Source organism: Macaca nemestrina, chromosome 18, assembly GCF_043159975.1.
Source record: "Macaca nemestrina isolate mMacNem1 chromosome 18, mMacNem.hap1, whole genome shotgun sequence".
Lineage (NCBI taxonomy): Eukaryota > Metazoa > Chordata > Mammalia > Primates > Cercopithecidae > Macaca > Macaca nemestrina.
This window is the reverse complement of record NC_092142.1, coordinates 74482600-74499855: the sequence shown is the minus strand read 5'-3', so window position 1 is coordinate 74499855 and position 17256 is coordinate 74482600. Positions and strand designations below refer to the sequence as shown.

At 46.8% G+C, this 17256-nt stretch overlaps 1 protein-coding gene across 5 annotated transcripts in view; it reads left to right on the top strand.

The window, feature by feature from the left end:
* The first annotated feature begins 3722 nt into the window (after positions 1-3722).
* LOC105491260 (adenosine deaminase tRNA specific 1) overlaps positions 3723-17256 on the top strand; it is a 29158-nt gene continuing 15624 nt past the window's right edge. Inside the window, exons 1-7 of one of the 5 annotated variants that reach the window (XM_011757471.2) lie at positions 3764-3817; positions 4472-4567; positions 6249-6438; positions 6735-6803; positions 8735-8789; positions 10315-10445; positions 14990-15608. In XM_011757471.2, the coding sequence (XP_011755773.2) occupies positions 6270-6438; positions 6735-6803; positions 8735-8789; positions 10315-10445; positions 14990-15608 (1043 nt within the window). In that variant the 5' untranslated portion in view covers positions 3764-3817; positions 4472-4567; positions 6249-6269. The other 4 variants (XM_011757469.3, XM_011757470.2, XM_011757472.2 and 1 more) reach the window with 4 other exon arrangements.

Below are 17256 nucleotides of genomic sequence, written 5' to 3'. Positions count from 1 at the left end.
GGGCCTGAACAGCTAGAAGAAAGTTGCCCTCTGAAGTGCAGGTTTCAGAGGGAAGGTTGGGAGTTTGGTTTTGGACATGTTAAACTTGACATGCCTGTTAGCCAGATGGGAATAGCAGAATGTTGAGTAATGAATCTGAAGTTTTCTCATTATTTTCACCTCCATTCAATAGAGGTAAGAATGTGACAAGGCTGTGGCTGACGGCCTGCCGTGAAAGTGGAGCCCCTGTTTCCTGACCCAGCGGGGAAGACCTTTTTTCAGATGACGGAAGACTTACCTTCTGCACCGCAGCGAAACCTGCAAGCATCCCAGTTTGGGAGCAGCCAGCCTCCTTTCACAGAGCAGGTTTCTGTTTCTGTAACTGGTAAACAACCTAAGCATTCAGAGTTACCCAGCAGAACTACCTCAGGGAGTGCAGAGCATGCTCACCCCTGCTGGCGTTTAAGCAGTACATGACCAGGTGGCATTTCGGAAGAAACATTTTCAGATGGCACATCCTCAGAAAGGGAGTGATAACTAAAATGGGACATAATAACCTCACCAAGGGAGGTGGTGGAAGGCCAAGGCCAGGTAAGGGACCAGGTTTCGGGTAATACTGTCAATGCACACCATTGAAAAAGGCTACAAGGATTGATGATGTCATCAGTGACTTTACAGAGTGGTTTAATGGAGGGCTGGAGGCAGAAGCCAGCTGTCTGGTCTTAAGGAGGCTGGGGATAGAAAGGAACTGAGGCAGCAGTAGACAACTTGTATGTGGGGGTTGGCAGGAAAAATGACCAAGAGTGTGAAAGCTAGAAGGGACATAAAGTCCCCATTTCTTCTTCAGACAGTTGCAGGCTCACAATTTGCTAACTGCTCTGCTGGGGTGAGCAGAAACAGGCATGGTCCCAAACTTCATCAAGCATCTACATTTGTAAAGAAAATAGATATGTAATAAATCATCCTCCAAAATTGTATAAAATGGCAGCTCAGGTAAATGGTTCGAAGGAGAGGTCCATGGGGTATTGAGAAACTATAATGGCCATGGATCTAGTTAGAGGAGGTTTCTCTGAGGACATTAGATCTGAAGGGAAGAGGGCTTTCCATGGTATGGCAACAAGTGCAAAAGCCCTGTGGTAGGAAGGGACATGGAGAAGACCAGTGACAGAGTACAGAAGCCCAAAGAAATACAGCACCAGGTGAGGTGGGAAGGGGCTGACGGTGCAGTACTGTGAGCACTACTATGGGATTTTTGCATTTTAAGAGTACTGGGAAGCCAGTCGGGCATGGTGGCTCACGCCTGTAATCCCAGCACTTTGGGAGGTCAAGGCAGGTGGATCACTTGAGGTCTGGAATTCGAGACCAGACTGGCCAACCTGGTGAAACCCCGTCTCTACCAAAAACACAAAAATTAGCAAGGTGTTGTGGCATGTGCCTGTAATCCTAGCTACTTGGGAGGCTGAAGTAGGAGAATTGCTTGAACCCGGGAGGCAGAGGTTGCAGTGAGCTGAGATTGTGCCACTGTGTTACAGCCTCAGCAACAGAAGGAGACTCCATCTCATAAAAAAAAATAAAGTACTGAGAAGGCGTTCACTGAAGTATTATTTAAGCAGTGGGGTGACATCAGATTTGTGATTTGAAAAGATTAGTCTTGCTGCTCTGTGAAAAATGAATTGGAGTTAAGCAAGAAAAGGTGGAAGTTCAGAGATGAGCGTAGCAATCCAAGAGATTCTATGATAGTGACTTTTACTAGCATATTGGCATGGAAGTGGAGAGAAATGGATGGATTCAAGAGATAGGAAGTAAGATCAACAGGACTTGGTAATGGATTGCACTAAGGGGATTAAGGGAAGGGAGACAACAAGGAAGATGACTCACTTTTTAGTTGTGCAACTAGATTGCTAGTAATACAAATCTCTGAGATAAAGAACCCTAGAAGAAGGTCTTTGATACCCCTTACCCGCACTGGAATATTTCTTTAAAGACAGAAGAGGCAGTCAGTTGCAGATTAAAGATACTGGACAGGAATGAGGAGCATTCTTTGGCCTTGGAGGAGGGCCATGGCCCATTTCCTTTGAACTAGAGAGAGGGATGGGGTTGAGCAAGTTGCATTCATTTCTGAGGGGTAACAAAGAAAAATGAATTATTTCATTTTTAGTAATAGAGGCATTCAGTTACTGAGTGACAAAGTCCCCTGAACTATCCGGACAGCTATATTACCTATTCCTGGCAATCCAAAGGTTTTTAGACCTGTCCACTACACTGTAGTAGTACTGTACTACAGTAGCCACTAGCCACATGCAACTATACAGCATCTGAAATGTGGCTGGTCCAAATTGGGATGTATTCTAAGCGTAATACACATCAGATTTTTTTAAACTTCGCATTAAAAACAGAACAGAACAGAAGTGTTTTTTAAAATATAGATACTGGGCGGCCGGGCATGGTGGCTCACACCTGTAATCCCAGCACCTTGGGAGGCCAAGGCGGGCGGATGACGAGGTCAGGAGTTCGAGACCATCCTGGCTAACATGGTGAAACCCCGTCTCTACTAAAAATACAAAAAATTAGCCGGGCGTGGTGGCAAGAGCCTGTAGTCCCAGCTACTTGGGAGGCTGAGGCAGGAGAATGGCGTGAACCTGAGAGGCGGAGCTTACAGTGAGCCGAGATCGCGCCACTGCACTCCAGCCTGAGTGACAGAACAAGACTCCGTCTCAAAAATATATATATATATATGTGTACACACACATATATATCTGATTTTTTAAACTTTGCATTTAAAACAGAAGTATTTATACACATATATGTGTGTGTGTATATATATAGAGAGAGAAAGATCTCTATATAAATATATATATAGAGAGAGAGAGATCGGGCGTCGTGACTCATGCTTGTAATCCCAGCACTTTGGGAGGTCGAGGCGGGCGGATCACTTGAGGTCAGGAGTTCAAGACCAGCCTAGATAACATGGCGAAACCCCGTCTCTACTAAAAATAACAAAAACTAGCCGGAGTGATGGCAGGCATCTGTAATCCCAGGTTACAATCCCAGATTGCGCCACTGCAACTCCAGCCTGGGCGACAAAGCAAGACTGCATCTCAAAAACATTTTTGATTATATGTTGAAATAATACTATTTGGGATGTGTGGGTTAAATAAAATATCTGATTGTTTCTATTTTGACTTTTTTAATGAGGCTACTGGAAATTTTTTTTTCCAGTTGCAGTTCCAGACGGGGTTTCACCGTGTTAGCCAGGATGGTCTCGATCTCCTGACCTCGCGATCCGCCCGTCTCGCCTGCCAAAGTACTGGGACTACAGGCTTGAGCCACCGCGCCCGGCCGGCTACTGGAAATTTTTAGATGACGTATATGACTCGAATTATGTATCTATTGGACAGTGATGTTATAGACAGAAATTCAGCCTAGTCAGGAGACCAGCTTGAACGGGGAGGCGAAGGTTGCAGTGAGCCGAGATCGCGCCTTTACACTCCAGCCTGAGCAACAGAGTGAAACTACGTCTCAAAACAAACAAACAAAAAAAAAAAACATTCAGGGTAGTGCTGCAAGATACATCATTCTAGTTCTAGCTAAAGGCATATCTAAGCCAGCAGGTGGCTCCCATCATCCGGTTTCACGCATCCCTAGGACGCTGCCCGGGCTGCGGGACTTGAAGCGCGGGAATCTCGGCCCTGGCACCGACTCCCCGGAAAAACTACAAGGCCCGGCGTGCACTGCGCGCCTCTGGGGGCGAGAGCCGGAAGGAACTGGCGGCATGGTGACGTCACGTCCGTCTGGCAGGCGGATTCTGCTCGCTATCTCCGAGGCGCGTGTGGTGGAGGTGGGAGGGGAACCTCAGCGAAGCAGTGGGGAGACGGGGCAGGTGCATCCGGGCTAACTTTACCGAGTCTGTTTTTGAGGGAAGAGGTTGTGAGGACCGTATCTTCTGGGACGCATTTCACGTGGGAAGGCGCTCCACGCCTGGAACTGTCAGTAGCCGGCGCGTGAAGAGCTCCTGCTGCAGGCGAGCGCGGGGCCTCTGGCCTGGCAGCCTCAGGACCTAGTGGGTCAGGCGCTCACGCTGTTCCCACTGCACGACCTCAGTGCCTTGCCTGGCGCCTCCCGTCCTGTAACTGGCCGACGTAGGGTCCCACCCGGGCTTCTCCAACGGCCGGGAAGGGGCTCTGCTTCCGGAAGTATTAGGAAGGGAGGCAGCGTGAAGCAAGAGTCCCTTCTTCCGAGCATCGCTAAAGCCTTTTCTCCCCTGGCAGCCGATTTCCTTTTCTTTGGAAAGGACGTCAGTTTTTTCGCTTGTTGAAACTGTTCAGAGATGCGGTCTTGTGGGCAAATACGTGCCTGTTTAACTGAGCTGTTATTTTCAGCTAATAAGTTCTTCAAGTTTTTCAAGATCTAGGAGGGGGTTTAGGCTCGAATTATGATGGACCCAGTGTAGCAAAACATTTATTCATTCCAACAATTGTGCATGCCCATTCAGACTCAACTACCTGAGTGAGATGATGCCGTTCTGGGCTGCTTCGTTTTAGGGAGTCACTGTTTCTTCTGGCAACTTCTACCTGCCTTGGCTATTGAGGTTTGTGAATTGCACCTCTGGTTTAGTTTCAGGTCGATGGCCAGGTGGTCTTCATAAACTATACTGCCTTGTGATGTCTCCCTAGAAATGAGACATTCCCTTCCCTTCCAAATGAGGATTCTACGATCCCCTGTGCTTTCTTTTGACAAGGCTTGCGCTGGCGCTCTGACTTGCAGGTCACCGTGTCTCACTTCCTGCAAATTTTTGTTTGAAATCACTATGGTCTGATTTACCATTATGGTTCGCTACAGTAGCAAGCCTGCACATTGCGCTGCAGGGGGATTCATAGCAATACCATCTTTCAAAAGCTACCTGAACTGGGACTCAGGAAAGCCTTTTTTGTTTTTTTGAGACGGAGTCTCCCTCTGTCACCCAGCCTGGAGTGCAGTGGCACAATCTCGGCTCATTGCGACCTCCGCCTCCCGGGTTCAAGCGATTCTCCTGCTTCAGCCTCCCGAGTAGCTGGGACTACAGGCACGCGTCATCACGCCCGGCTAATTTTTGTATTTTCAGTAGAGACAGAGTTTCACCACGTTGGCCAGGCAGGTCTCGAACTCCTGACCTCAGGTGAGTCACTGCGCCCAGCCTTCAGTTTTGTTTTACAATGCTTAGCTATGTCTATCACCATACAAGCTCATTTTCTACTAAGAAGCTTTTTGTGTATTGAGTCCAAATGAGGTCAGGATGTATCCAGTGAGCATTGATAGGGCCAAGAGTGAGATTTCCCTGCAGAGTATCCTAGGGATCTGCTTGATGGTTTTTTTCTTCATGGCTTTCTATGCCCATTACAGCCCTCCCCCTTTCACCCCCACCACCAAGTAGCTAAAGGCAAGTTAACCAGGAAAATCATCAAATGTTATTTCTTGTAATAGTAATCACAGTTGACCTTAATTATGCTCAACATTGTAGCAATTGCTTTTTATAAGTATTATTTAACCCTCACAGTAACCCTAAGTATTAATCTTCACAATCTAAATAGGTTAGATATTATTATTATCACTTTTTTGACAGATGAAGAAACAGACACAGCAAGGTTAAGTAGTCTATTCAGCATGGCAGTTAATTTGTGGGAAAGCCAAAATTAGAACCCAGAAAGGTTGACTCCAAAGCCCACACCCTTAAGTAGAGCTCTATGAGAACACATAACTGCTGAGAAACATCTCAGTGGGGATTTACTCGAGGGCGGTAGAGAACCACTCTGCTGTAGGGGAAAGAAGAGAAAAATAAAATGCCTGGAAAAAGAGGACAGATAAGAACATCTGCCCAGAAAGATAAACCTTATACAGTGAGGGTCTGCCCAAAGCAAGTGAGTCTGCAATCCTTTACGTGCTGTTTCCAATGAAAATTGGAGTAGTGAGGACATTTCCTTCTCGTGTCCTTTAATGTGGAGTAGAGGATGCAGACTCATTAGAAATGTATCAGATATCTAACATTAAAAAAAAAACTTGAAACAGTATTTTGGGGGATTGGTAGAATTTGAGGTTTCTTTGATCTTTCATTAAAAATGAAAAGGGGGCAGGGAGATAGGAGGAGAAAATGATCCATAGAGTTCCAGATAGGGAAACCTCGGTCTGACTAGTTGGGCTCCATTTGAAAGACTTGAAGCATGGATATGAGAGGCTGTAGCATGAGGCACTGGTTCTCCTTTCCGTACTTCTGATGGTTGTGGTTTTTGATCAAGGTCTCAGCACCAGCTCAGACCATGTGGACCGCAGATGAGATTGCTCTGCTGTGCTATGAGCACTATGGCATCAGGCTGCCCAAGAAGGGGAAGCCTGAGCCAAACCATGAGTGGACATTGTTGGCAGCTGTGGTGAAGATACAATCTCCAGCTGACCAGGACTGCGACACCCCTGATAAGCCGGCACAAGGTAAGACTTTTTCTCCTTGGCACGCTCCTCACTGTGGAAGATGAGAAAATTATACATTGTTGTACTGTGCAGGGACAGTCGTGGGTAGGGTGTGAACTACGATGTTAGGCATGTGTGCTTGTGCTCCGCTAGGTGGCACAGTACCTCTGATGGTGGGAGACCACCGTGCTGGAACCGCAGGCCTTGGTTGAGTGGGCCTCTGAGAATCTCCTGGAGGAGTGTGCAGGCTGATTGTACCTGAGCACTGGGGAACATTCCGTTTCTCAGAACTCACACGATTTGTTTTTTTCCCACAGTGACAAAGGAAGTTGTCTCAATGGGAACGGGAACAAAATGCATAGGCCAGTCCAAAATGAGGAAGAGCGGTAAGCATGGGTGGGAGTCTAAACAAAGATTTAGCTTTGGAAACCAGTGTCCGTGTTTTACTCTCCTTGTCAGAGAAGAAGGGCCATGTCAGTTGAGGCGCATGGCATTTGTTTCCTACTGACTGTCAGTCCAGTTGGAAGGACAGTACTCACTTGGAGAATGGAAATCCACCATCAAAGCAGAGGCCTCTAGGAACATGCTTTCCGAATATCTGAAAGCTAGCCAGTATTTTCATGCTCAAACCAGATTCCCTAGGCTTAGCTGTTCCACATTGGGTCTGGAAGGCTTTGGGGCTCTGTAGCAGGTACAGGATGCAGCTTGAGTGGTTTCTGAAGCCCTAGAAAGCAATCTTTTTTTTTTTTTGCTTGGAGTCTTGCTTCATCGCCCAGGCTGGAGTGCAATAGCGCGATCTCGACTCACTGCTCTGCAACCTCCCCTTCCCGGGTTTAAGCGTTTCTCCTGCCTCAGCCTCCCGAGTAGCTGGGATTACAGGCACCTGCCATCATGCCTGGCTAATTTTTGTATTTTTGTAGAGACAGGGTTTCACCATGCTGGCCAAGCTGGTCTTGACCTCCTGACCTCAGGTGATCCGCCCACATTGGTCTCCCAAAGTGCTAGGATTAAAGGTGTGAGCCAACGCACCTGGCAAGCAGTCTTGAATGACAGAAAGCTTTGGGCCTCAACAAGAATATGAAAATTCCTTAAATTCCTTAGAGATCTGGGGGTTTTTATTTGTTTGTTTTGTTGTTTCTTTTTTTTTTTTTTTTTTTGAGACGGAGTCTCGCTCTGTCGCCCAGGCTGGAGTGCAGTGGCCGGATCTCAGCTCACTGCAAGCTCTGCCTCCTGGGTTTGCACCATTCTCCTGCCTCAGCCTCCCGAGCAGCTGGGACTACAGGCGCCCGCCACCTCGCCTGGCTAGTTTTTTTGTATTTTTTAGTAGAGACGGGGTTTCACCTTGTTAGCCAGGATGGTCTCGATCTTCTGACCTCATGATCCGCCCGTCTCAGCCTCCCAAAGTGCTGGGATTACAGGCTTGAGCTACCACGCCCGGCCTCTTTTTTTTTTTAAGAGACAGGGTCTCACTGGAGTATAGTGGCACCATCATCGCTCACTGCAGCCTTGAACTCCTGGGCTCAAGTGATCCTCCTGCTTCAGCCTCCTGAGTAGCTGGACTACAGGTGTGCACCACTATGCCCAGGTAATTTTTTTCATTTTTATTTTGTAGAGACTTGGTCTAACTCTGTTGGCAAGGCTGGTCTCAAACTCCCAGCCTCAAGCTATCCTCCTGCCTTGGCCTCCCAAAGTGCTGGGATTACAGGCATGAGCCACTGCATGACTGGCCGAGACCTGGGATCTTTACCTCTTCTTCTAGCTAGCAGGTTCCTTTTTGAGTTGGCTTCCACCATTGTCCTTGCCTGTATATGAGGAACCTGTTCCAGGATCACTGTGGATTGGATTAGATGGAATTGTATCACCATGAGCACAAGTATGATACCTCTGTACAAAAGATCTGGACCCTTGTTCTCCAGATAAGGTTTTTCAATAAATTAGTGTTTCTCAACTGGGGGTGATTTGTACCCCAGAGGACATTTGGCAATGTCTGGAGACATTTTTAGTTGTTACAACTGAGAGAGGGGTGCTAGTGGCATCTCATGGGTAGAGGCCAGGAATACTACTAATAAACAGTCTACAGTGTTTGGGATAGACCCCCCACAACAAAGAATTTTCTGGCCCAAAATGTCTACAGTGCTGGGTTGAGAAAACCTACAGCCAATGCATTGTTATTCGTGATTGTGGTACCTTCTGACAAAGCTCTCCAGGAGCTACATGGCCATCCTGGGTGCTGGTGGAACTGCTGTGTTCTGCCTCTAGGAACCAGAGCCTCTCCAGCTTCCATATGTCTTCACCTGGTATCCTATCTTTGCCACAGGAGACATCCTCAATGATAGCCATGCTGAGGTCATAGCCAGAAGGAGTTTCCAAAGGTAAAGCCACATCCTCAGAGTATGGTTAAGCAGGGCTGGGGTGGGAGTCCCAGAATTTCCGGGGTTTTTTTGTTTGTTTGCTTGTTTTTGAGACGGAGTCTTGCTCTGTCGCCCAGGCTGGAGTGCAGTGGCGCTATCTCGGCTCACTGCAACCTCCGCCTCCCGGGTTCATGCCATTCTTCTGCCTCAGCCTCCCGAGTAGCTGGGACTACAGGCACCCACCACCACGCCTGGCTGATTTTTTTTTTTTCCTGTATTTTTAGTAGAGACGGGGTTTCATCTTGTTAGCTAGGATGGTCTCGATCTCCTGACCTTGTGATCTGCCCGCCTTAGCCTCCCAAGGTGCTGGGATTACAGGCGTGAGCCGCTGTGCCCGGCCGTTTTTGTTTTTTGGGGTTTTTTGTTTGTTTGTTTGTTTTTGAGACGGAGTCTTGCTCTGTTGCCCAGGCTGGAGTGCAGTGGCACAATGTCGGCTCACTGCAACCTGCGCCTGCTGGGTTCAAGCAGTTCTCCTGCCTCAGCCTCCCAAGTAGCTGAGACTACAGGCATGCACCACCATGCTCAACTGATTTTTTGTATTTTTAGTAGAGATGGGGTTTCACCATGCTGGCCAGGTTGGTCTCGAACTCCTGACATCGTTATCCACACGCCTCAGCTTCCCAAAGTGCTGAGATTACAGGCGTGAGCCACCACGCCTCGCCTGGAATTTACATTTCTAATAAGCTCCTAGGTAATACAGATTATATTAGTCTATAAACTACACTTTGAGTAGCAATGTGGTCTTGACTAGTGGTGGTCTGTCTCTATTTTTTTTTTTTTTTTTGACACTGGGTCTTGCTCTGTCACCTAGGCTAGAGTGCAGTGATGTTATCTCAGCTCATTGCAGCCTTTAGAGACAGGGTGTCACTATGCTACCCAGGCTGGTCTTGGATTCCTGGGCTCAAACAACCCTCCTGCCTTGGCCTCCTAAAGTGCTGGATTTACAGTCATGAGCCACATGCCTGACCTGGACTAGTGGTTCTCAAACTTGATTGTGCATCAGAACAACCTGGAAGGTTTGTTAAAACCCAGATTGCTGAGCCACAGAGATTCTGATTCAGCAGATCTAGGGTGGAACCTCAGCAATTGAGTTTCTTTTCTTTTTTTTTCTTTAAAAAAAAAAAAATGGAGTCTCACTCTGTCACCCAAGTTGAAGCACAGTGGCACAATCGTAGCTCACTACAGCCTCAAACTCCAGGGTTTAAGCAGTCCTCCTGCCTCAGTCTCCCAAGTAGCTGGGGTTATAGATGTGAGCAACCGAGGCCAGTTGAAATTTAGAGGGCTAACAAATTCCCAGGTGATGCTGATGCTGCTGGTGCAGGGACCACACTTTGAGAATCACTGGTCTAGAGCATTCTCATAATTCCCAATCCCTACCAGTCCCACTAGTCTACAGTACTGCTGTCTTAGTAATCACCCTACCAGAGGCTTTCCCCTTAACCACAGAGATTGGTTGTTCATCCTAATAATATCTTGCAACCCTTAGGTACCTTCTCCATCAACTCCAGTTGGCAGCCACCCTGAAAGAGGATAGCATCTTTGTCCCAGGAACTCAAAAAGGACTGTGGAAACTCAGACGAGACCTCTTTTTCGTGTTTTTCTCCAGCCACACACCCTGTAAGTATATTCAAGCCTTTGGATTAATGTTACATGGACTACTTCCTTATGGTTGTGTTATCCACAGATAGGTTTTTCCTGAAAAGCACTAATGGCTGAAGTAGCCACAAGTAGTGACAGTGCCTTTTTATGACAGGCCAGTGTACCTAATCATTTCTAAAGGTTTCATCTAAAGAGAAGGCAGAGGTAAGGAGTACAGAGTCTCACTCACACTATTAGTCAATTCTCAGAATCAGGATAGGGGCATAAGGCTGAAACCTCACAAGATGTGAAGCCAACATGGGGCTTAGAAGTCCTGTAGTAACATATCCTAAAACTCATCTCATTCATTCAGTCGTTGAACAAATACTTTCTGCTGTTTGTCAGGCACGATATGACATACTGAGTGTACAGAAGTGAATAAGACTAGCACATTGCTTACCTTCGTAGTCTTTTAGGGAATGTAGACAGTCATGGTTAGGGTAAATTTTGATGGGTTGTAAGGGTATGTTCGGGTGCTATGGCTGCATTAGACAGGAAGACCTAGCCTGGGGTGAGGGGGGCATCATTTCTACCTTTTGTTTTTCTTTCTTAAAAATTGAAAATAACTTCTGCCTTTTGTGGATAACAACTCAGGATGGCAGCAAAATTTTCTAACCCTAAAAGCTTTGAAATAAGGATATAAAATTAAACTTTAAAACTTTTGGCCGGGCGCGGTGGCTCAAGCCTGTAATCCCAGCACTCTGGGAGGCCGAGACGGGCGGATCACGAGGTCAGGAGATCGAGACCATCCTGGCTAACACGGTGAAACCCCGTCTCTACTAAAAAAAATACAAAAAACTAGCCGGGCGAGGTGGTGGGCGCCTGTAGTCCCAGCTATTCGGGAGGCTGAGGCAGGAGAATGGCGTAAACCCGGGAGGCGGAGCTTGCAGTGAGCTGAGATCCGGCCACTGCACTCCAGCCTGGGCGACAGAGCGAGACTCCGTCTCAAAAAAAAAAAAAAAAAAAAAAAAAACTTTTAAGCTTTAAAACTAACACATGCAATTAGAGCAGAGATAAGAAATCACTAGGAAGAAATAGAATAGCTGTCTAGATCTGATCATAACTCCAATTGAAAATACAGATACAACTTAAGAAAGAATGAGACCAATTACACGGTGGCTCATACCTGTAATCACAGCACTTTGGGAGGCCAAGGTGGGCGGATCACCTGAGGTGGGGAGTTTCAGACCAGCCTGACCAACATGGAGAAACCCTGTCTCTACTATATATACAAAATTAGCTGGGCATGGTGGTGCCTGCCTGTAATCCCAGCTACTCGGGAGGCTGAGGCAGGAGAATCGTTTGAACCCGGGAGGCAGAAGTTGCAGTGAGCCGAGATTGCACCATTGCACTCCAGCCTGGATGACAGGGCAAGACTCCATCCAAAAAAAAAAAAAAAAAAGAAAGAAGGAAAGAGTGTGAGAAAAGAGTTTAAGAGTCAAAGCCCAGAAAAATGACACACAGAGGTAGGCAGCGCTCATCCACGCTCTATTCTTACCTGTAAGGGCCCTAGTCCAAGGCCCAAAGGATGTTTCCTAATCAGCTCCTCTCAAGCTGTAATATGCACATGAATCTCCTGGGGAACATGCAGATTCAGATTCATTAGGTCTGGAGTGGGGCCTGAGGTTCTGCATTTCTAGCCAACTCCCAAAGCATGCCAGCGGTGTGGGTCCGTAGACCACACATTGAGTAGCTAGGACCAGGGCGATCCCAGTGACAGGTATAGCCTTACTGTGGAGAAAGATGCATCTGAGGATCACAGCCTGATGGCCTAATCCAAACTTATCTAACCCACGGCCCGCCTGGTTACATGCGGGCCCAGGACGGCTTTGAATGTGACCCAAGACAAATTCTTAAACTTTCTTAAAATGTTGTGAGATTTTTCTTGCGATTTTTTTTTTTTTTTTTTTTTAGTTCATCAGCTATTGTTTGTGTTCGTGTATTGTGTTGTGTGTGGCCCAAGACAATGTTTATTCTTCCAGTGTGGCCCAGGGAAGCCAAAATACTGAACATTTACGGAGTTTGATTATGCCCTAATCAAACTCCACAAGTCAGTGGTCTGCAAACAGGTGCTGATCTGTGAGAACAGTCCATGAAAAAACAAGAAAGCTCAAGACTATGTAGTGAATTTTGCAAAACTAATTTCTTTCACTTTAAAGGATGTGAGAGTTATTTTTTTTTAAAGTGATGGTGATTGAATTTTTTTTTTTTTCCTCGATCTCGGTTCATTGCATCCTCCACCTCCCGGGTTCAGGCGATTCTCCTGCCTTGGCCTCCCGAGTAGGTGGGATTATAGGCGTGCACCACCACATCCAGCTAATTGTTTTGTATTTTTAGTAGAAACGGGATTTCACCACGTTGGCCAGGCTGTTCTCGAACTCCTGACGTCAAGTAATTCGCCCGCCTTGGCCTCCCAAAGTGCTGGGATTACAGGTGTGAGCCACCGTGCCTGGCCAGTAATTGAGATTTTTAAAGATCCTCCTTGATGGAATAAAAAGTTGGCAACCCTCTGCTCATCTTAAAAATCTTCTGGAAATTTTGCTGGTAATCTTTTAAAATGTGATGTCCTCCCAAGGTTTGTCTGCAGAAAGAACATTACCTAGAGAATGTGACTCTCTGGCTCCCTTGGCATTCACATCCTATTACTAATTAATAATTTGTTGACTGGGTTAGCTACTTCAGGCTCTTACTTATGAGTTTTATTAGCATGAGTCAGGCTCTTGCATTCAGGCATTCTGTCAAGATCAGTCTCCAACCCTGCAGCGTGGGAGATGGACCCTGGTGAGTTCTCCAAAGTCACTGTGACCTTGTGAGGTCTCTGGAAGTTAGCCAGCCAACCTCTCCAGGTACATTCCCACTTCTGTATCTCTTGCCTGTCCCACTCTTGAGTTATAAAGATTACAGATGTATTATTTATACGCTTTAGAAAAGCAACATTCATTAGGTTAGTGTTTGAAGAAATATTTCCCTTCTCAAGGGAGAGCTGTGGTTCTTACTGACCTCTAGTTTTCTTCAGTTTCCTATAAGGACAGAGGAGATCGGAAATCTAAGCCAGCAAGAGGGAACACTGGAAATTTTGGAAACACTGGTTTACACTAGGTGTGTAATTTACTTTAGAGTCTTTACTGTGGGGCCATGCATCATAAAATCTCCAAGATGGGGAAATTTTGAGCAATGGTTGCCAAATTTCTTTTCCTTTTTTTTGAGATGGAATCTCCCTCTGTCGCCCAGGCTGGAGTGCAGTGGCGCATTCTCGGCTCACTGCAACCTCCGCCTCCTGGGTTCAAGCGATTCTTCTGCCTCAGCCTCCTGAGTAGCTGGGAGTACAGGTGCCCGCCACTACGCCCAGCTAATTTTTGTATTCTTAGTAAAGACAGTTTCACCATATTGGCCAGGCTGGTCTCGAACTCCTCACCTCGTGATCCGCCCACCTTGGCCTCCCAAAGTGCTGGGATTACAGGCATGAGCCACCACGCCCTGCCTGCCAAATTTCTTTATGAAAGAAACCACCCACTTTTGTTTTCCGAAGCATCTTAGAGAATAGCATTCCACAAAATGCACTTGGGAAACCTTGTTCATTCTAAGCCAGTGGTTCTCAATTTGGGAAGTTTAGCTCCCCAGGAGACTTTTCGCAACATCTGGAGACATTCTTTATTTTCATACTGGGACTGGTAGTGCTATTGGCATCTAGTAGGTAGAGTCCAGGTATGCTGCTAAATATCCTATAATACGTAGGACAGCCCCCACAGCAAAAAGTGATACAGTCCAAAGTGTCATTAGTGGCGAGGCACGCTGGCTCACGCCTGTAATCCCAGCACTTTGGGAGGCCAAGGCAGGCAGATCACTTGAGATCAGGAGTTCAAGACCAGACTGGCCAACATGGTGAAACCTCGTCTCTACTAAAAATACAAAATTTAGCCAGGCATGGTGATGTGCGCATGTAATCCCAGCTACTCAGGAGGCTGAGGCAGGAGAATCACTTGAACCCAGGAGGCAGAGATTGCAGTGAGGCAAGATCACACCACTGCACTCCAGCCTGGGTGACAGAGCCAGACTGCATCTCAAAAAAATGTCATTAGTACAGTGCTTGAGAACCCTGGTCTAAACCCATGTTTCCAAAACTTCCTAGAAATAAAAATTATCTCAGATCTTGGTTAAAGTGTTCTGTTTTGCATACCCTTCTCCAGAAATTCCAACTCACTGGCTCCAGCATAGAGTCTTCAACAAGAGCCTCAGAGAATTCTTACTAGGGAATTTTGTGCCTGTGCTCTTAACTCATCTCAGGTCAGCTGGGAGAATAGATGAAGTCAGCAGTTCTCAAACTTGAGCTTGCATCGGAATCACCGGGAGAGCTTGTTAGACACACACGGCTGGACTGTGCCTCCAGAGTTTCTGATTCAGCAGGTCTACTGTGGGTCCCAAGAGTTTGCATTTCTGATGAATTCCCAAGAGATCCCACTGTGGCTGGTCCAGGGACCTTACTTGAGAACCATTTGTTTAAGGGGGGGGTTCATTCTCTGCAGGTGGGGATGCCTCCATCATTCCAATGCTTGAGTTTGAAGATCAGCCTTGCTGTCCTGTCATCAGAGATTGGGCCAGCAGCTCATCAGTAGAAGCCAGCAGTAACCTGGAAGCTCCTGGAAATGAAAGAAAATGTGAAGACCTTGACAGTCCTGTAACCAAAAAGATGAGGCTTGAGCCTATGACTGCGGCCAGGGAGGTCACCAACGGAGCCACTCACCATCAGAGTTTTGGCAAGCAGGAAAGTGGCCCAATCTCACCAGGCATCAACAGCTGTAATCTCACTGTAGAGGGACTGGCGGCTGTCACCAGAATAGCCCCTGGTAGTGCCAAAGTGATAGACGTTTATAGAACTGGAGCCAAATGTGTACCTGGAGAAGCTGGAGACTCCAGGAAGCCTGGTGCTGCATTTCACCAGGTGGGGCTGCTCCGAGTGAAGCCAGGCCGTGGAGACAGAACGCGCTCCATGTCCTGCAGTGACAAGATGGCCCGATGGAATGTCCTCGGATGCCAAGGGGCACTGTTGATGCATTTCCTGGAAGAACCTATCTACCTGTCAGCTGTGGTCATTGGGAAGTGCCCATACAGCCAGGAAGCCATGCAGAGAGCACTGACTGGAAGGTGAGAGGGTAGGGAGGGCTCAGTTGGAAGTCATTCCAAGAGGCAGTCTGAGAGTAGGGCCCTAAGAGCATTAAGCATCGCCTTACCTTTTGATCCAGCAGTTCCACTTCCAGGAATTTGTCTTAAGGAAATAAAGTATTTGAACATTTAGCTTTGTATATAATTTTTGTTTGTTTGGTTTTGAGATGGAGTCTTGCTCTGTCACCCAGGCTGGAGTGCAGTGGTGTGCTCTCGGCTCCTGCAGCTTCCGCCTCCCGGGTTCAAGTGATTCTCCTGCCTCAGCTTCATGAGTAGCTGGGACTACAGGCGTGTGCCACCACGCCCAGCTAATTTTTGTATCTTTAGTAGAGAGAGGGTTTCACCATGTTGGTCAGGCACTCCATGACCAACCAAGTCAGACTGGTCTCAAATTCCTGACCTCAGGTGATCCACCCGCCTCAGCCTCCCAGAGTGCTAGGATTACAGGTGTGAGCCACCGCACCCGGCTACTATATTTTTTTAAAAAAGAAAAAGTAAACAGCTGAAATGCCCAGTAATAGGAGTTTAAGTGTTTTCTTTGTTGTTGTTAAAAATAATATTGATGAATGGCTGGGCATGGCGGCTCATGACTGTAATCCCGGCACTTTGGGAGGTCGAGCGGGGCGGACTGCTTGAGCCCAGAAGTTCTAGACCAGCCTAGGTAACATGGGGAAACCCCGTCTCTACAAAAAATACAAAAACTAGCCAGATGTGGTGGCACACACCTGTAGTCCTAGCTAATAGGGAAGCTGACGCAGGAGGATCACTTGACCCTGGGAAGATTAAGCTGCGGTGAACCAATATCACTCCATTGTACTTCGGCCTGGGTGACAGACCCTGTCTCAAATAAAATAATAATAATATTGATGAATATTTAATGTGGAAACATGTTCATAGTGGTTAAAGAACAGTTTAGAAGATAAGCCAATTTTGGCCTTAAAGTACATACACACATAGGAAAAATTGTAAGAGGATAAGCAGCAAAGTATTATTAATAATCTCTGAGTTGTAGTATTATGGGTGGTTTTTTTCTTCTTGGTTTTTACTGTATTTTCTAATTTTTCTACAGCTTACATACGTTGCCATTATATATGTTTTTTAACCCTAAACATTAGTTTGGGGTTTTCAAAATGTTTTTGTAGCAACAGAGTTTCACTGGGTCTCACCCAGGCTCGAGTGCAGCAGTACAATCAGAGTTTACTACAGCCTCCAGTTCCTGCGCTCAAGTGATCCTCCTGCCTCAACCTTCCAAATAGCTAAGATTATAGGCACAAGCCACCACACTTGGCTGATTTTTAAATTTTTTTTGTAGAGACGGGGTGTTTTTGGGTTACCCAGGCTGGTCTTGAACTCCTGGCTTTAAGCACTGCTCCCACTTAGCCTGCCAAAGTGTTGGGATTCTAAGTATGAGCCACCTCATCCAGCCCTAAACATTAGTTTTAATTTTTTTTAAGATAAAAGTCAAAGGATGACCACTCAAGTGTGGTCTCCCTAAAGGAGGCAGCCAAACTCAGTGCTCTAGTAAATGAGGGCAGGGCAAAGCCATGGCCAGGGCAAGCTTCGTAGGCCCATATCAAACGTGAAGCCTCAAGATATGGCGCAGCAATTCCACTCCTAGGTACAACCCAAG